General features: G+C 39.5%; 1 protein-coding gene across 1 annotated transcript in view; it reads right to left on the bottom strand.

Moving 5' to 3' along the window:
• The window catches only part of RERE (arginine-glutamic acid dipeptide repeats), a 426,659-nt gene that overhangs the window by 150,929 nt on the left and 258,305 nt on the right, over window positions 1–17,425 (bottom strand). Inside the window, exon 7 of the mRNA XM_082865410.1 lies at window positions 8,560–8,664. Coding sequence (XP_082721536.1) covers window positions 8,560–8,664 — 105 coding nt within the window. The remainder of the gene's footprint in view (window positions 1–8,559; window positions 8,665–17,425) is intronic.

Below are 17,425 nucleotides of genomic sequence, written 5' to 3'. Positions count from 1 at the left end.
CATTGGCAGGCGGATTCTTAACCACTGCGTCACCAGGGAAGTCCGTCTCGTATTTTTCAAGAGTGCAAATTCAAGCCCCAATTGTCTTGGGGGCAAGGCCCAAAGTTATGAGTTATAAGGGGAGTTCTCCTTCTATTCCTCCTCTTCCTTTTTTGGTCTGGAGTACCAAACACAGACAGGTTTCCCTGTCATTTCCTTCTAGTTCCAGATATGTTACCTAGTTCACCCTTCCACCAAAAGAATAGGCCTTCGATGGTCCTAACTTTATACAGGCTCTCAGCTCCAACTCCCTAAATCCTTGAGATCAGGACCCCATCTCCTGTACCTGGTGCGTGTTAAAACCAAAGACACCATGTGAAGAAGATGAGCAAATGGCCCGACCCCTCTCACCGCAGGCTGCTGAACTTTTCAGTTTCTCTTAATTCTTGCGAGCTCAGCTCTGCATTTAAAAGATTTGTTGTATTTTATTCAGTATTTGTATATGTTTACTGGCAAACGGTTTTTGGAATTATCAAATCTGGGTTTTGGTCCTATTTTACTAAAGTTCTTTCATCTTCAGTCAGCTGTGTTTCCAAATATACACGTACCCTCATCTCAACTGTCTCCAGTACTTGCCATCACAGGTAAATGTTCTGAGAGTGCAAATGTGATGACAGAGGAAAAGTGAACAAGAAAATGTTCGTATCCAGCTCTAGCTTCTCACCCCCAAAAGCTATACAGACAATGAGCTGTGATGAGTAGAAAAGTTGACTTCACTAAAACAGAAGTGAATTTTGAAATGTCTCAAATCCAAATTAACTGAGATACGGGAGATCTAGATTGTCACTTTACAGCCGAAGTATAAATATCTATGCTGAAAAAAGATGGTCACAATGTTATTTGACCATGTTATTTAAATAATGGAAAACCCATAGATGTTCAATAATATGAGGACAGATAAATTATGAGACATCCATATGATGGTGTATACAGGGTGCTCATTACAAATGTTTGTAAAGCGTTTAATGACGTGGTACTATGTTCAAAACAGAAGAAGATGAACGAATAGAGGAATGCGTGATTATCTGTAAATTATGGATAAACAATATTTTAATTATAATCTTAAAACATACACATATACCTATACAGGTGCACAAAGATGTATATTCAAGGAAAAACACAAATATAGGTTATAGAATTATTATAACAGTTTGCTTCTTTAATTTTTGAATTTGTCATTATTTTCTGGTAAGCACGTGTTTTTCTCTTCATGAGAAAGACTAAAAGTTATTTTCTAACACAGCCAGAAGAAAATATGTTGTATATGAATCAATCTACGATGAAATCATAGAAGTTAAGAGCACAAGGTTTTGAGTCAAACAGGGCTGGGATTTCCTGTTTACTAACCTTAGGCAGCTGTTTAATATAATATCGATTTTCCTTTTCCTCATTTATAAAATAAAGATAATACCAACTTCAATGAGCTTTTACGGGAATTAAAAACTACACAATCCAGGACAGAGTAAGCCTTCACTTCATGGTAGTAGTAGTTGTTATCGCATACGTCTTGAACAGATGATGTTATAAATTTGATTCCTTGAGGTGGCACTAAGAAATATCAACAGATAAACCTACTAAAAATACAGCTTAAGATGTCAAAACCCATCCATGTGTGGGAGAGAGCAGAGTCTGGGATAGGAAATTGGAAGTAAAGATATTAAGGACAATGAGATGAGGTTTTCTACTGTTAAAGGTGAGAATTACAAATAAGGAAAAAGGGGGAAAAACTTGCAGGAACCTTGTATTATTGGATTAGAGTTGGAAAATTTGGTGTGAACTCATGGATACACATACACACAGATATGGAAGTAGATGTAAAAGTGTGCATTACCTCCCTTCCCCTCAGCCCCCAAGCTCTGTTCATGCAGAAGGCCTGAGAACAGTGATACAAAGTAATGAGCATACCGAGCACCAGATCTGGGTTCCTAAGTATCATTCTCCAAAATTTGGCACAATCTGACCTCAAGATGGTAGTAACAGATTATAAACAACTGGATAAAACTGGCAGCCATTAGTCCACCCTGCCATGGATACATGAATAATTCGAAGTTTGATGAGGAAGAAAGCATCTACAGGGTCTCAAAACAACCACCTACAGAATGGTCACTAAGGGACGTGTGGACACGGGTGGGGGTGGGGCGATGCACTGGGAGACTGGGAGTGGCGTATGTGCACAACCAGGTGTAAAACGGATAGCTGGTGGGAACCTGCCGTACAGCACAGGGAGCTCAGCTCGGTGCTCTGTGGTGACCTAGATGGCGTATATATACCTACATGTATATATAGAGCTGATTCACTCTGCTGTACAGCAGCGACTAACACAGCATTGTAAAGCAACTATAACCCGATTTTTAAAAAAAAATTATAAAAGGAAAAAGAGAAATTGTACAATCGCAAAGCCTGGCAGACACCACCTTATTCAATGTATCACCGTGAACATTACCAGCAGCGGGACAAACTAGAATTGTGTAGCACCTAACGGATGCAGGAGAAAGAACACATGACTTTTGTACTGTCCCTGTCAAAGACAGACGATATAAATGCAATGATAAAAAAACATCATAAATGCAAACTGAGGGACAGTCTACAAAATAATTAGCCTATATAATCTTCCAAAGTACCAATGTCATGAAGTGAAGGAAAGACTGAGAAACTTTTCCAGATTGAAGGAGACTAAACACACATATGACAACCAAATACATAATGCTGAACTGGATTCCTTTTGCTATAGCCTTTTGTTATAAAACTTGAGTGGGGTCTGAGAATTCCAGGGCAATAATATTTACTTGTAATTTCCTGATTTTGAAGGCTATATTGTGGTTATGCAAGAAAAATGCCCCTGTTCACAGGAAATACACGAAGTATTAGAGTGTGATATAGCCTCATGGTGACAACTTATTTTCAAATGGTTCAGTTAAGCAAAGATCTTCTAGTGTACTGGCAACTGTTCTGTATGGTCAAGACTGTTTCAAAACAAAGTAAAGAAAGATGAATCATACAAGTAAAACACTCAGCACAGTGCCAGGTGCACAGTGCTCACTAACTATAGCTATTATTAGTAACATTATTGCCACTGTAATGGGGGAGATCATATATATAAATTCTTGCAAGTGCCTCGGTTTATGATTACTTCTAAATATAAGGATAATAATACTTAAGCCTCAATATTGCTTTTTTTAAAAAAAAAACCACCTGCTTCCTGGAAGAAGAAGAAAAGCGGAGAGGGCACAGGTGAATTCAGGTGATCACAGGTGACCAGGGACATTCTCTCCTGGGTAAGACAGAAGATGAGATCTGAGCCCTCAACTTGTTTTCCACCTGATTAAACAAGAGAAGGCTCATGTTCAAGAAGCAAAGAACCAAGAATATAATCAGATTTTTCATGCTGCAGACCAAGCCCCTGATGAGACCACTGACACTTACATAAAACTAGCATTAGAGCGCGGGATTGCTCCGCGACCACCTATACACAGAATACTACACTTTATTTTACTTTTTTGGCCACATTGGGTCTTCGTTGCTGCACACAGGCTTTCTCTAGTTGCGGCGAGCGGAAGCCACTCTTCATTGCAGTGTGCGGCCTTCTCATTGCAGTGGCTTCTCTTGTTGTGGAGCATGGGCTCTAGGCACGCAGGCTTCAGTAGTTGTGGCTCGTGGGCTCAGCAGTTGTGGCCCACGGGCTTAGCTGCTCCGCAGCATGTGGGATCTTCCCGGACCAGGGCTCGAGCCCGTGTCCCCCTGCCTTAGCAGGCGGATTCTTAACCACTGCGCTCATTAGGGACCCAAGGAACTCTTATTTAGCAAAGGGAAACAAAGGGACTGGTTCCTGGTAAAATTCACTCCTAATAATTTAAAAATAAAGGCACCTCCTCTCAAGTAGCCACTCTGCAAACTTGTTCTTACTGGGACTCCATTCACTATTACTTCCTTCCCCTCCTAACTCACTGGCCTGAGGCAGAAAGGTAAGGAGAACTTTCCTAAGAAATGAAAGGTATAGACTCAGAAAAAGTCAAAGCACAATAAAAAAAGCACTGGCTAATAGGCCGAACCTGCAGAGGTGGAGGGATGGGAAGATGGGGGAAAGGACAACCAAAAACTCAGTAAACCCTCCACGCTACAAAGAGGACAGGCTCGTTTGCTAAAAAAAAGCCCAAACCTCTTTCTCAATAAAATTTTTTTTTCAATTTTGGTTCTCAAATTTTCAATAAAATATCCTGACTGTAGAAATGTATTATTTCCCATCAACACTACTCACGTATTTATTTTAATTGTTGAGTCAGTTTCATCATGGTCAGTGAAGAAATTTACCCTACATTTTTAGCAACCGTATATATTCAAGGAACTTTATAATTAATATTCCAAGCAGAGGCAAGAATCCCCAGTGCTCAGACTTCCACATGTCAGCAGAAACAACCAGATGGTTAATGATCTACCTGGTAGAATCAAGACATCTTGGGAAGTAGTTCATATTTTGCTTTTGGATTTAACATTTTACGGAGTTTAAAAAAAAAAAAAAAAGATACTTCTCAATCTCTTCTTCAAAAGAAAATTTATAATTATTTTTGCAATTCCCGAAAAGGAACAAAAAAACATGACAGTTTACAAAAGCTACCCTGTTTTTGTTTTCCCCATTTTTATTAAAGAGGAAAACACAGTCCAGGAAGTACAACCTTTACCCATGGACACAAAGATGAAGTGGGAGCATAGAATCAGAACCCAGGCTGCCTGCGTCCAAAAGGGGAGATCCTTCCATGCTGTTGGTCTTAACAAAAGGATCAAGCAGTCAGATTAAATGGCCATGAGGTACTAGACAAATAAAAAAGCAACAAGGAGAATAAAAGGCTAGATGTAACCGGTCTCTATGCCCAGCTCTTTTTATAAGCTAGAACCAACCTACTTTATTTATTTATTGTTTTGAACCAACCTACTTTAGTTCAACCAAGGATGCTGGTGTTTTGGTCAAGTTCATGTACAAGGATTACTGGCTTTATGTACTAAGACCTCTGAGCTGAAATTTACTGACTTTATTTAAAGTTTCTCACTAGATTTTGGATCATACCCTTCAAAGAAAATGAGAACATGATGACATTATGTTCAGAGTATGCTGACTGCAGAAGTAAATTTGGAGTGAATCTTATTTATTGAGCAACAGTGAACACGCCCTGAGTGCAGAAACGTCAAAACAAATTCCAAAAGCAAAGCCCAATTACCAAAGGTTCAAGCCCTCTCTCGCCTACCAGCCCCCCGTCGCCTGAATTCTACCTGAAGCTAGAAACATCTGCCCCCACATTTTTTGCCCAAGTTTTGCTCCTTAAATGTCGTGGGTAGCAGGAACACAGCGTTACAACCCCTAAGCTAAGATCCTTAGGACCAGCAGATTTTCAGAATTGAGAAATTTTTGGATTGAGAAGGTACTACAGGGAATATACCTGGGTAATGCCACAGCAGTGTCTGAGCAATAATCCCTATTCTACCACATCGGTACCTTTGTAGTAAAAGCTGTGCAAATCCACACAAAGTGAACTGAATAAAGAATACAAAAAGTCTCACATCAGTTCAGGTCAAGTTTGACCTCAGGGTCAAATGAATTTCAGCACCCAACTTAGCATAAAAATTTTTTGATCCTCAGAGCTTTCAGATTTCAGAATTGAAAATAAGAGATTATGAACCTGTATTATTGTGGATGCTTTACTTATAGTAATGATCAGTACTCTGAGTAGAAAAAAATAATTAATGAAATATAAATTTATACCTAATAACACCGAAGTAATTCTATGCCGACTACAAGAAATCCACCCTCTCCAAATTTTAAAGGCAATGGACCAAAGAATTCATAAAAGTCTGTTCCCCACTAGCACGCAAACCAAACCAAAAAGTTCTGGACAACCAGGTCCCTGATAAGGCACGATATTAAGAAATATAATAAATAAGTAGGTGGGGGGGGAGGTAGCCAGATATTGGGGTTTTAAAAGGATCTGTGATAAATGTGAGAGGAAAAAAAACCCCAATCATTCAGTGCCAGCTAAGATGCTAAAAAGATTATGGAAAATTACGTAAGTCAACTTTTAACTACTATCAGAAAATTTGCTATGAGAAACAACTCTATCTTAAACTTCAGTTTTAATTGCTCAGTTAGAGTTCACACGTTATTTAAGGGGAGGGGAACAGTCGTCAAAGTCTGGAGTCACAGAATCACCATTCTTTAACTTCCAGTGGTCTTACTGATCAACGCGCCATCTCACGAGATTATTAGAACGGTCTGACATTCCTCTCCAGATGACTCAGGGCAAAACAAGTCAGCACACAGCACCATACAGCCACAGTTACATGCTAGTCTCACTCATCTAAAATGAGGGACACCAGCTCATCACACTGCCCCATCCCTCACAGACCTGAAACAAAGACAGAAACAGAGGTAAGTTCTGCAAGGGCATGCACCCCAAGCATTCGAAGGACTGGGCTGTGTGCATAAGCCAGGTGGAGGAAACAGTTTTCTATACTCTGTTAAATCACATACACAGTTTTGATAATTTGGGCAGCTATGGGAAGTGTGCACCAAACCCCAAACTTCAGAGGTAGAAAGTAGTGCTCATGGTGAAGCCAGTGAGCTTGGGCCACACTGGCTTTATCACTGCAAATTTTCACACTCACTCTGTGAGAAGTTTGAGACCTGCCACAGACTTATCACTAATAAGTAGACATTCAAATATTTGTTCACTTCAATTCATCCAACAACCCCCAAGCACTTCCACTATGCCAAGCACAAGCTGGACTCGGGGAACAGAGCCACAGAAATGAACAAACGGGACTAAGGTCAAACCACTAAAGAAGTGCTTCAGGAGGCAGATCCTGTAAACACGCTGCTACAGGTATGTCTCTGTGTTGCTTTTTCGGGTGAGATAAATAATAATATATTCCTCTATCGCATGCCTAACCAACAGTTTAAAACAAAACTGATGGGAAGTATCACTCTGAATGACTACCAGTAACATACAGTAAAAAATGAGACAAGAACCTGTGTGAGTCTCTGCTTACACAGATAAGTTACATATCACTTTAAATGAACATTCAGCAAAAACAGGTGTACAACCAAAACTAGTGAAAAGTAAACTTGCTTGGCTATTATGAACCCAAGAGCTAAACACTTAAAACTCAAAAGCTATTTGGTCAATTCCCTGAAACAATCTAACTTGTGCAATATGACAGCCATCTATCAAATAGTTAAATAAATATGGCATCACTGAAATAACAGGCTACTGTGTATCCAGACAGAAATCCAACTCTGAGTGTCCAACACTTCACTTGGGCAACAGGAAGACATGTCCAGGCAGTTAATAAATGCATATGTAATATAAACATTTCACAATATAAGATGCTTTTGAAATATTACCATTGATCAGCTCCTTTGCCATTGGAATAGGGCATACTTTTGAAAATGAAAACAAAAGCTCAAAGTCACTGTTTTTTAAAGAAAAAAAGGTAAGCAAAAAAGGTGAGCATAGTTGTTGTCTAGTATATATATGGAGAGAGACACATGTATATGTCCCAGTAGAGCTTTATGCAGCCTCTTACAGCCACAACAAAGAATATGTTGCCTTTTATTGACCCTAGTTTGACGGGCTGGACAGCAACATTCTAAAGTTTACATGTAATTCCTCAGCATCCTCCATGAAGAGGTTTTCACTCAAGCGGTGCCCATCTGCCAATTATACTTAATGTACTTCTTTCTACTAACTTCCTTGAGCCAAGCATCTTTTATTTCTTTCTCAGTCCTTATAGTTTTAGATTATGTCCTGACTGTCCTGTGCACAGACTACCTGATCGCCTAATAACCTTCTCTGTTTTTTCAAATCCTTAATAAAACAGTCACATGATTGATACAAGATAAAATATGAACACATATACTCTTACAGAAGTTCTTCCATGGGCTGAGTTAAAACTACAGCCTATCAGAGACATAAACAAAGAATTCTTTCTGTTAAATTATTTTGACTCTATTGCTTTTCATTTAAAAAATAATAATTCTACCTGTGATATAGATCTTACCAAGACAGTTGAGAACTGGATGTGTCCATCTCATACCAGCAGTCTTACTAGAGGTATTTCAGTGAGTGTTCCTGGGGTTTTATTAAGTGAACAAATTACTAATCAACGAACTTTCCATAATGTCCTAGGTGTTTTCAATAAGGTATGGAAGGCTTGACTGAATGGGCATGAGGGTACAATTCATAATAAGTTCAAAACACACACCAACTAAACATCTGTCTTTCTCTTGCCCTCTCCAAACCCAAATTGTCTTACTTTTCCTTTTCTTAACAACAACAAAAAAGCAAACAATAAGCTGCTAAAGACACCAAAGACATTAAGTACTACAACTCCTCCCAAAGAGGTTTATTTACTACAGGACTTTGTGTCTTTTTTTTCACCTTATCAGTATATGCCCAGAAGTATACACAGACATACCCAGGCACGTGAAAAAAGCCAAAGTTCTCACGGAGTGGGACCCAGTGACTCACTTACCTCGTCTCAGGGTTGTAGCCTAATATGTAGAAAAATGAATCCACTCGGGCTTTAAACTCTCTAGCAGCAAATATGTCAGAAAAATGGGAGATGTTGCACTTCCCTCTGAAAATAAATGAACAAAAAATGTTAGTAATGTCCTCAACAGCTTTGCAAACCATAATACTACTAGAAAAGCAGAGGTGGGGGAAGATGTAACTAAATCCATGGTATTCTAAGAACATGTAGAATATGGCTACAAACTGTTTAATTATCTGTTCAGAAAAACAGGAGTTCACCCCCCAAAATAAGAAAATGTCCAATATTATATTTTTTTGTTTCATGACTGCTTTAACCTACAACTTAACTGCTTTTATCTCAGCCTTTTAGTCTTAGAATAAAATTAATCAAACCACAAAGACAAATTGAGGGCAGGATTGTGATGAAAGGATATTAAACTAGAAATGATGGGCAAAAATTTAAACCACAGTTACATTACTTTACCAAAAAAAAAAAATCCATCTAAATTCTCTGTAAATCATCAAAGCAAAATGGGCCTTTTCTTCCTGCTACCTTACGAAAAGGAGAATGTGTAACTGTTAAATATTTTTCTTCTGAGTGTGGAAGAAATAAACTGTCTTGGAAATTAAAACCTAGAGAAATTTTAATTTTAAATATATAGATGGGTTCTAATATACAAACACACACTTCCCAAATTTTCAGGTAACATTAACTGACTAAGTTGGAAAATGCTTTCCCATGGAAATACTAGAGCAGTAAGGTTTCCAGGTTCATCTACGAACAAAAGTTAAACCACAATATAGCCGAAAACTCTACAATACTACACAACTCCTTAAGCAGCGTTTCCACGCACCAAATATAAATGTCATTTACATTATACCATGCAGTAGGACCCACCATCCCACCACACACACCTACATACATACAAGAGTGCTGAGAGAAATTCCAGGGTTCCAAAGAAGGCAGGGAGGTTTTCAGAATTTCAACTCCCTCAGCAGTTACAGGAAGCAACTTTAACATCAACTGGAAGCCAAAGGCTATGATTAGAGTAGATGGAATTGGAGGATCAAAGGCACATCAACAGAACCTGCAAGATGCTTCCAGGCATGTGACCTCCCACTGCGTGAGCAGGCATTCCATTCCCAGAAGGACTCCATGAGTTAGCACGTCAACAACACACACATGTGCTAATCGCCAAGGTGTTAGTGAAAGAAACTGAGGGATATCAACATGGGGATGGACATTCATTCACTTCGTAACAAATTAAAAAGCAATTAAAAATCCTCCTTTCCCACAGGGCTTAAGTAATCTGTGACCAAAGCCTCAGTACTGGGTAGAAGATAAGATGAGCTGAGACAACCTCCATTTTAAAAATTAAACAAAAATACTACTGATTTCTTAAAGTTCCTTTGGATACTACTGATTAGAAGATAATGTAGGGTTATTGAGCACTTAAAATATGGCTGGTATAAGTGAAGAGAAATGAATTTTAAATTTTATTTAATCTCAATTAATGTATATTTAAATAGCCACATGTAGCCAGTGGCTACCATCTCAAACAGCACAGATTTATATAACATTTCCATCATCGTGGCAAGTTCTGTTGGAAGCACTGATTTGTAGGTAACACGATACAATTAAAGGAAAAAATGGACTAGGTATCAACTCTCCAGGCCCAGGACCTATCCTTCTAGTATTTAACTGGAACTAAAATGAGCTCCTGGAAAAGGATAGGCAGGTAAGACAACTTTTTAGATGAACAATGCACTCGCTCTGCAACTAATCACCCATCGATCAGAAATGATTCATCCCTGAAGCCTAGAAGAAATAAGTAAGTCCCTTTATCAGTTAACCAGAGATAAGTACATCTATTATACCTATCTCGTAAAAATATTACGAAGATCAAATGAGAAGTCTATGAAACGTTGTACACTGCTCCGCGCTGTGCAAAATCAATTACTTCATCATTGTCCATGACTAAAGGAAAGCAATTCTTCCTTTATTATTCTTGGTTATTACTCAAATTTAAGTTTATCCTTAAACTTGAATAATTAATTAATTAAACACATAGAAACTCCTCTAACCCACAATTCTAAACACAAGCATTGGAAATCAGTTATGTTTAAGACAAGGTTTCCCAGTCCCAGCGCTACTGGCATTTTAGACATCAATCCTTTGTTGTTGGCAGCTATCCTGTATTTAGCAGCATCCCTGGCCTCTACCGCATAGCACCCACACACATCACTGTGACCATCAGAAACACTGCCAAAATGTTCCCAGGGAAGGGCAACACAACTGGCTTAGGGAAAATCCAAAGCAGTAGGAAGAGAAGGCTATCATATGATAAACTACTATGAAGCTGTAATAAACGGGATTTTATCTACCACTGTGTCCTCTATTTGCTTCCCGTTTGGTTATGTGAAGGGTATTGATCTTTGTATGTTAATTTTATATCCTGCTACTCAACAAAATTTTTTAGCATTTGATAGAGCTTAATCACTGATTCTCTGAGGTCTTCCCAACATGTTAACTTTATTTGCAAATACACATAGTTTCACTTTTTCTTTATCCTTTCTTAAGCCTCTAAGTTGCACCTCTAATACAATAAAAACGTGGAAAGTAGTGGAAATAAAGGACATCCTCACCTTGTTCCTGACCTTAGTGGAAAAGCCTCCCAGGTGTTCCCATTAAATAGCTTTAGAATAACCGTATCATAATCATCGCTTAGGAGACAGGTTTCTTCCTTAGACTTATTAACATGCTATTAGATGTTAACAGAGTCTTGAATAGTAAACCTACCTTGCATGCCTGGAATAAATCCCAGTTGGCCATAAGGTTTTTTTTTTTTTTTGCGGTACGCAGGCCTCTCACTGTTGTGGCCTCTCCCGTTGCGGAGCACAGGCTCCGGACGCGCAGGCTCAGCGGCCATGGCTCACGGGCCCAGCCGCTCCGCGGCATGTGGGATCCTCCCGGACCGGGGCACGAACCCGTGTCCCCTGAATTGGCAGGCGGACTCTCAACCACTGCGCCACCAGGGAAGCCCCATAAGGTATTTTTGAATAAAATACTAGAATTTCTTAAAGCATTTGATTAATTAGATCTAATGTTTTCACTCATTAATTTCTGCTTTTATCATTATTATTTCCTTCACTGTGCTTTTGTTGTTGTTCATAACTGCTTTATTCATACTAGCCTAAATACAAACCAAATGTCCATCAACAAAGAAACGGGTAAACAAAGTATTGTATAATTTACAATGAGATTACTACACAACAACATACAGAAAAGAGCTACTGATACATAACCCATCAAGAAAAATCTCAAAAATTAAATGTTGAGTAAAAGAAGCCAGACACAAAAAAACTACATACTGTATGATTCCATTTATATGAAGTTCTAGAACAGCAAAAAGGAATTTATGGTAGGAGAAATCAGAATAGTGGTTGTTTCTGGGTGGGAAGTTTAGAGAGAACAGGAGCTGAAGGGAACTTTCTGGGATGATGAGAATATCCCATGCCTTGTTTAGTGTCAAACAAATTTGCCAAAATTTATGGAAATGTAAACTTAAAATCTGAATTTTTCTATTAAAAAAAAAAAAAGCATTGGGAGAAAATAAAACACCAGTCACTAGCATATAGCTGTGGCTCTTGGAAGTGTCTGTCCCTGCCGGGTAAGGGGCCCGCAGTAGCAAAGCAGAGGGGAAGACAGGGCTGACAGGGGCCGGGAGGCTGACCGTGGCTGGTTCTGACTGGCTGCCATCCGTTCTGAAATATTCTTCATATCGCCTCTTGCTGAAGAGTAGTGCTTACACTTTAAAGTAAAAGTGTGTACATGTGTACCATGTTAAGCACTCAGTGTCTTTCTCCAGGGCTCTCTTTTCACCATGCTCTTGCTCAAAACAGTATATTATTTGACAGTTTGTGAAATGGAGGCAGAGAGACTGTTAAGAGAAAACTGCAATCATGTCCACCTTGCTGAAACAGCTGCTTTCCCAGCTTCCTCAGGTTCTGCCTTCCCCATATCTTCACTGTTACCAGAAATAAGACTAAAGACAGGGAAGCACCATGTCTTGGGGTCCTTTTATTCAGCAGTAACAAGGGCTCCCTGGAAAAGACTTGTTCAAGTAGTGCTTTGCTGTGACGCCCCCCAGTTACGCCCTGGGCACTGCACCATCTAGAGAGTCCTGTGCCTGGTGGGAGAAGGCCATCTGAAGGGGATGAAAAAGAGGAGAGAACCTCCTCAGGCAAGCAGAGAAATACAAATGGAAACTGTGGCCCAGAAATTCATTCCCTTAAACTGTACCCATAATTGAGCGAGTCTTCATACACCCCCAGACATATGCGAACCTCAAAGAAACTCGTGAAGAGGTACACAAGCTCACAGACTGCTTACAGTAGCTTGTTTGTTTACAGCTATTACTGTCACTCTTACCCGGAAATAAGAGGAAAAAAGATTTTGAGACAGGTCAGCATCGTGTTACATCGTCTATTGTAAGCCATTTCATTAATGACAGGCATAGTATCTTTTCTTTTTTAAGTTTCTTTTCTATTTCTAGTTCTTGTTTCTCTCGCCCTCCTGTGGGTTATCTGAACATTTTTTTAGGATTTCATCTTGATTTATTTATGGTGTTCCGAGTGTTATCACTCCACATAGTTTTCTAGCGACTGGTCTAAGTATAACAATATACAACATTACTTCCACTGAAGCCCCTCTGCCTCTCCACTTTTAAATTTAATTTTCTTAAATGTTTGAGGAAAATTCTTAAACACTCCTCAAAGACACAAAAGTAAATACAAACAAATGGGAAAACACCCCCTATTCTTGGATAGGAAAACTCAACATAGCATTTCTCCAAACTTGATCTGTAAATTCAAGGCAATCCTAATACAAACACCAGCTAGCTATTTCATGGAATAAAACAAGTTCTACTAGTATTCATGTGGAGAAATCAAATAACTAAACGGGGGGGAGCTAGCCCTATCAGACATTAAAACATACTATAAAGCCTCTATAATTAAGAGGGCAGTGCTAGCACATATCTAGACAACAGGAAATAGAATATCAAGTCCAGAATACATATGGAAAATAATATATGACAAAGGTGGCATCTCAAACCACTGAGGTAAAGACAGTAAATGGTACTGGGGCAGCTGGGTAAATTTATCTTTAAAAAGTGGTGTAGGGCAAGGCTTTCTAACTATGACTCAAAGTCCTGAGGGAATACTTGCAACAGGCATATTAAGAACTTTTAAAAAGTGAGAGACAAAAAGACAACAACCCAACAGAAAAGACATGAACAGACAATTCACAAAAATATAGACAAAAATATGCTCAAACTCACTCATTGACAACCTACATGCATATACACAAGACAGCAGGTGAAGAAACCACAGTACCCCCACAAAAACAGAGTACTACACAGCTGTGAAGGAGAATGAGCTCTGAGGAGCAATTTCCAGAACATACCGCTAAGTGAAAAAAAGCAAAGCACAAAAGACTATCTATAGTATGCTACCCTTCACATAAGAAAGAAGAAGTTATAAGAAAATAGACATGTATTTGCTCATTTGTGAAAAGAAAATGCAAGAAGGATAAATTAAGAAGTAAAAGCATCAGTCATCTATAGCAGGTAGGGGGGCTGAAGACTGTATCTTCTTATAGCTCTGACCCTGTGAGCCACAGCAATAGTTCACAAACCCTTCCTTACCCAGAAAATAAACAGACAGTCCAAATCAACCAAGAGGAACCAAAAATAGAATGCAACGTCTAAAACATGAACCCGGCTATATTACAAATGAGTAACACAGCCACACCTAAGGAGCTACGAAAAACAGAACTGACCTGAGCAACTTCAGAAAACAGGCTCTTGCCTATATACTATACATAAGACTAAAGACAAAAATGTAGTCAGTAAACGTGCTTCTCACAGGCACATGGGTTACAAATTCTGAAACTAAGTTATGTGTACCGTAGAATTGGATAAAAATAAGCAAATGAAAATATATTTTAGGGCTTCCCTGGTGGCGCAGTGGTTGAGAGTCCACCTGCCGATGCAGGGGACACGGGTTCGTGCCCCGGTCCGGGAAGATCCCACATGCCGCGAAGCAGCTGGGCCCGTAAGCCATGGCCACTGAGCCTGCGCATCCGGAGCCTGGGCTCCGCAACGGGAGAGGCCACAACAGTGAGAGGCCCGCATACCGCAAAAAAAAAAATATATATATATATATATATATATATATTTTTTTTAAACAATAAGAACTGAGTTTTTCACTGCTGAAGAAAGAAGTTACCAGTAAAGAAAAGGGGAGGGGTACAATGAATCTCGTGGTTCTGCTCTGGGCCACGTGAGGACACAGGGAGAAGCCAGCGGTCTGCACACCAGAAGGGGGCCCTCACCAGAACTCTGGCACCCTGATCTCGGACTTCTAGCCTCCAGAACTCTGAGAAAGAAATTTCTGTTGTTTATAAGCCACCCAGGCTACGGTCTTTTGCTTCCAGCAGCTGTAACAAAGTAAGGTATCCGTGAAATTCAAATAGGGTCTTTAGTTCAATGGTATTGTTCTAATGCTATTTCTTGTTCCTGACAACTGTACCGAAGTTACATAAGATGCTCACACAAATGAAGACTGGGAGATGGATACATGGAAACTCAGTACCTACAACTTTTCTATGTGCCCAAAAGTAGCTCCGAACAGAAGAATTTTTAAAAGACTATGACGTATTCAAGGGCAGAGAGAGCGTGTTACTCAGTTAGGTGCTCCCAGCACCTCCACGGCCCTTCCCCTAGGATGAGCAGCTCAATAATGTGTTAAATGATGAATGAATAAAGAAATAAGGGACTGACAAGTTATGGTGTCTAATGAAGTACTAAGCATGTACAGACAAAACAATAAAAATGCCGTAGGCCGGAGTTATTTCACATATAAAAAGAACTGTAGACTAAAGCCAGGAAATGAATCTTAAGTTGCAAAACTAAGAGCTCTGAGACTTCACGAAACCCCTTAGGGAACTTGCAGAAACTAAAGGAACTTTGTTAAGTTCTGAGGAATGGTTGGGGAATTGTACCAAGACGTAATTAACCTGTTTCAATCACTACACATATGTGACGCTAGCTGCCCGTAACAAAGGAAGGAGATAAATTGATTTGGAATGGAAAAAGGGCGATGAGAAGCCCTAAAGACCTAGTTTAGGATTTCTCGGCCCTGGGCTTCTGGTAAATTCACTCTAGAACATACTCCTATTAATATGAATTCCTAGGTGAAATGATACCTTGTAACCTGTAACCTACCTTGGATATTTTTTTCCCCAATAGGAAGCAGATAATCAGAAGGCTGGAAAGTAGCCCTCAAGCCGACGGAAGCGTTAGGATCTCCTGTCTGCCCTGCACAGTCAATGCTTGAGAACTCACTGTTACAGCTGCACAGTAAGCCCAAAAGTGTTGTCCAGGCCACATGTTCAGAGTCCAATCACAAAGCAATCGCTCTTGATCCTTCGATCATCAATAAAGTATTATCCTTAGGGTAAAAATACTACCATAGCAAACAAATTGCAAGCTACAAACTAATTTGCTCCTTCTCAGAGCATCTACAAATGGCTCCGAGCTGAACACTCCTCCCCATGCCTCAAGTGCTGAGTATCCAAACAATCCATCCTAGAGGCCACGGAGAAATAAAATAAGTGGATGCAAGTCACTGTACCACCAATAACTTAGTACAGAATTATATTGAATTTCACTTTTCCTTTTCTTCCTTTTATGCTTTTGAGAAACCAATTCAGATTCATGAGCACTACTCATACTACTGAGTGTGAGATACTCTCTCTGCAAGAGGCTTTTTCACGCTCTGTACCTTACTGGATATAAAACCAGTTCTGGGTTCTGTCACTTAATCATGTGACTTTAAATAAATTTGTTAAAAAGGTGGCACAAAGGTTAACAAACTTGACCGTGGTCACAAAACTATGTGGTAAAGCCAGGATTCAAACTGAAGTCTTCCAATTTCAATCTGGAGCTTTTTCTTTTATACCAGCGTCAGCCCAAAATACTTAACCTGGGAACAAGGACAACTCAAAAATACTCCACTCAAGATACTAACACAGTATTACTATATGGTTACTGATAAACGTAACGAAGAAAAGAAAATAAACAGCTGTAGAAGCTTAGCTTGAAAGGCAGGAATGAGGGGCAGCCAAAGCAAGAATTCAAAAACAGCAGCAGAGCAGTAATGCTGGACCCTCAACACAGACATCTACAACCGTGAAGATGCCACCATCTCTTCTCGGAATAAATTTGGTTTGGGTAGGGAAATGCTACAATCTCAATTTACACAGAGAGGCTGCCGAGGAGTTCTGTTTTCCTTTTGATTCATGATGCCTAAAGGACAAAGCTCTCTCTTCCTTTATAGCCCAACCCTAGCACCGGCTTGAAAGGGTCTGGTCTCCTCCTGAGTGAATGGAATGGCAAGAGCCCCTCGGAGTGCTGTGAGCCGAAAGAATCCACACCACTGAGCACTTTGATCTCTGAGAAGAATGGTGCTAAGCACTAACACTGTCTTCTTCTTTCTTTTTTGTCCTCCATGTTTTTTTCAGTACATTCATTTGATCCTCTTTCATGTGCCTACGGCCTATTTTATTTGTCTTCTTTCAAAACTGAACTTATTTTTGGCAGTACGACTTTATATCTGTGGAGAAAGAAAAAAATCCTTTCTTGGATAAATGGTGAAGGAAAAAGTGGGAAGAAAAATGAAAGCCTAACCCCCACCCCCATACTTTAAAATTAAAGTAATCTTGCTTTAGTGAAGAGGAAAGGAATAAATAGAGATTCCGGGGGGCACGGCTACTCAACTCTGCTTTTATCAGAGATGATCTT

Source organism: Leucopleurus acutus, assembly GCF_964270905.1.
Source record: "Leucopleurus acutus genome assembly, chromosome: 2".
Taxonomy (NCBI): domain Eukaryota; kingdom Metazoa; phylum Chordata; class Mammalia; order Artiodactyla; family Delphinidae; genus Leucopleurus; species Leucopleurus acutus.
Note: the sequence above shows the minus strand (reverse complement) of the source record. Positions and strands in the feature narration are given on the sequence as shown.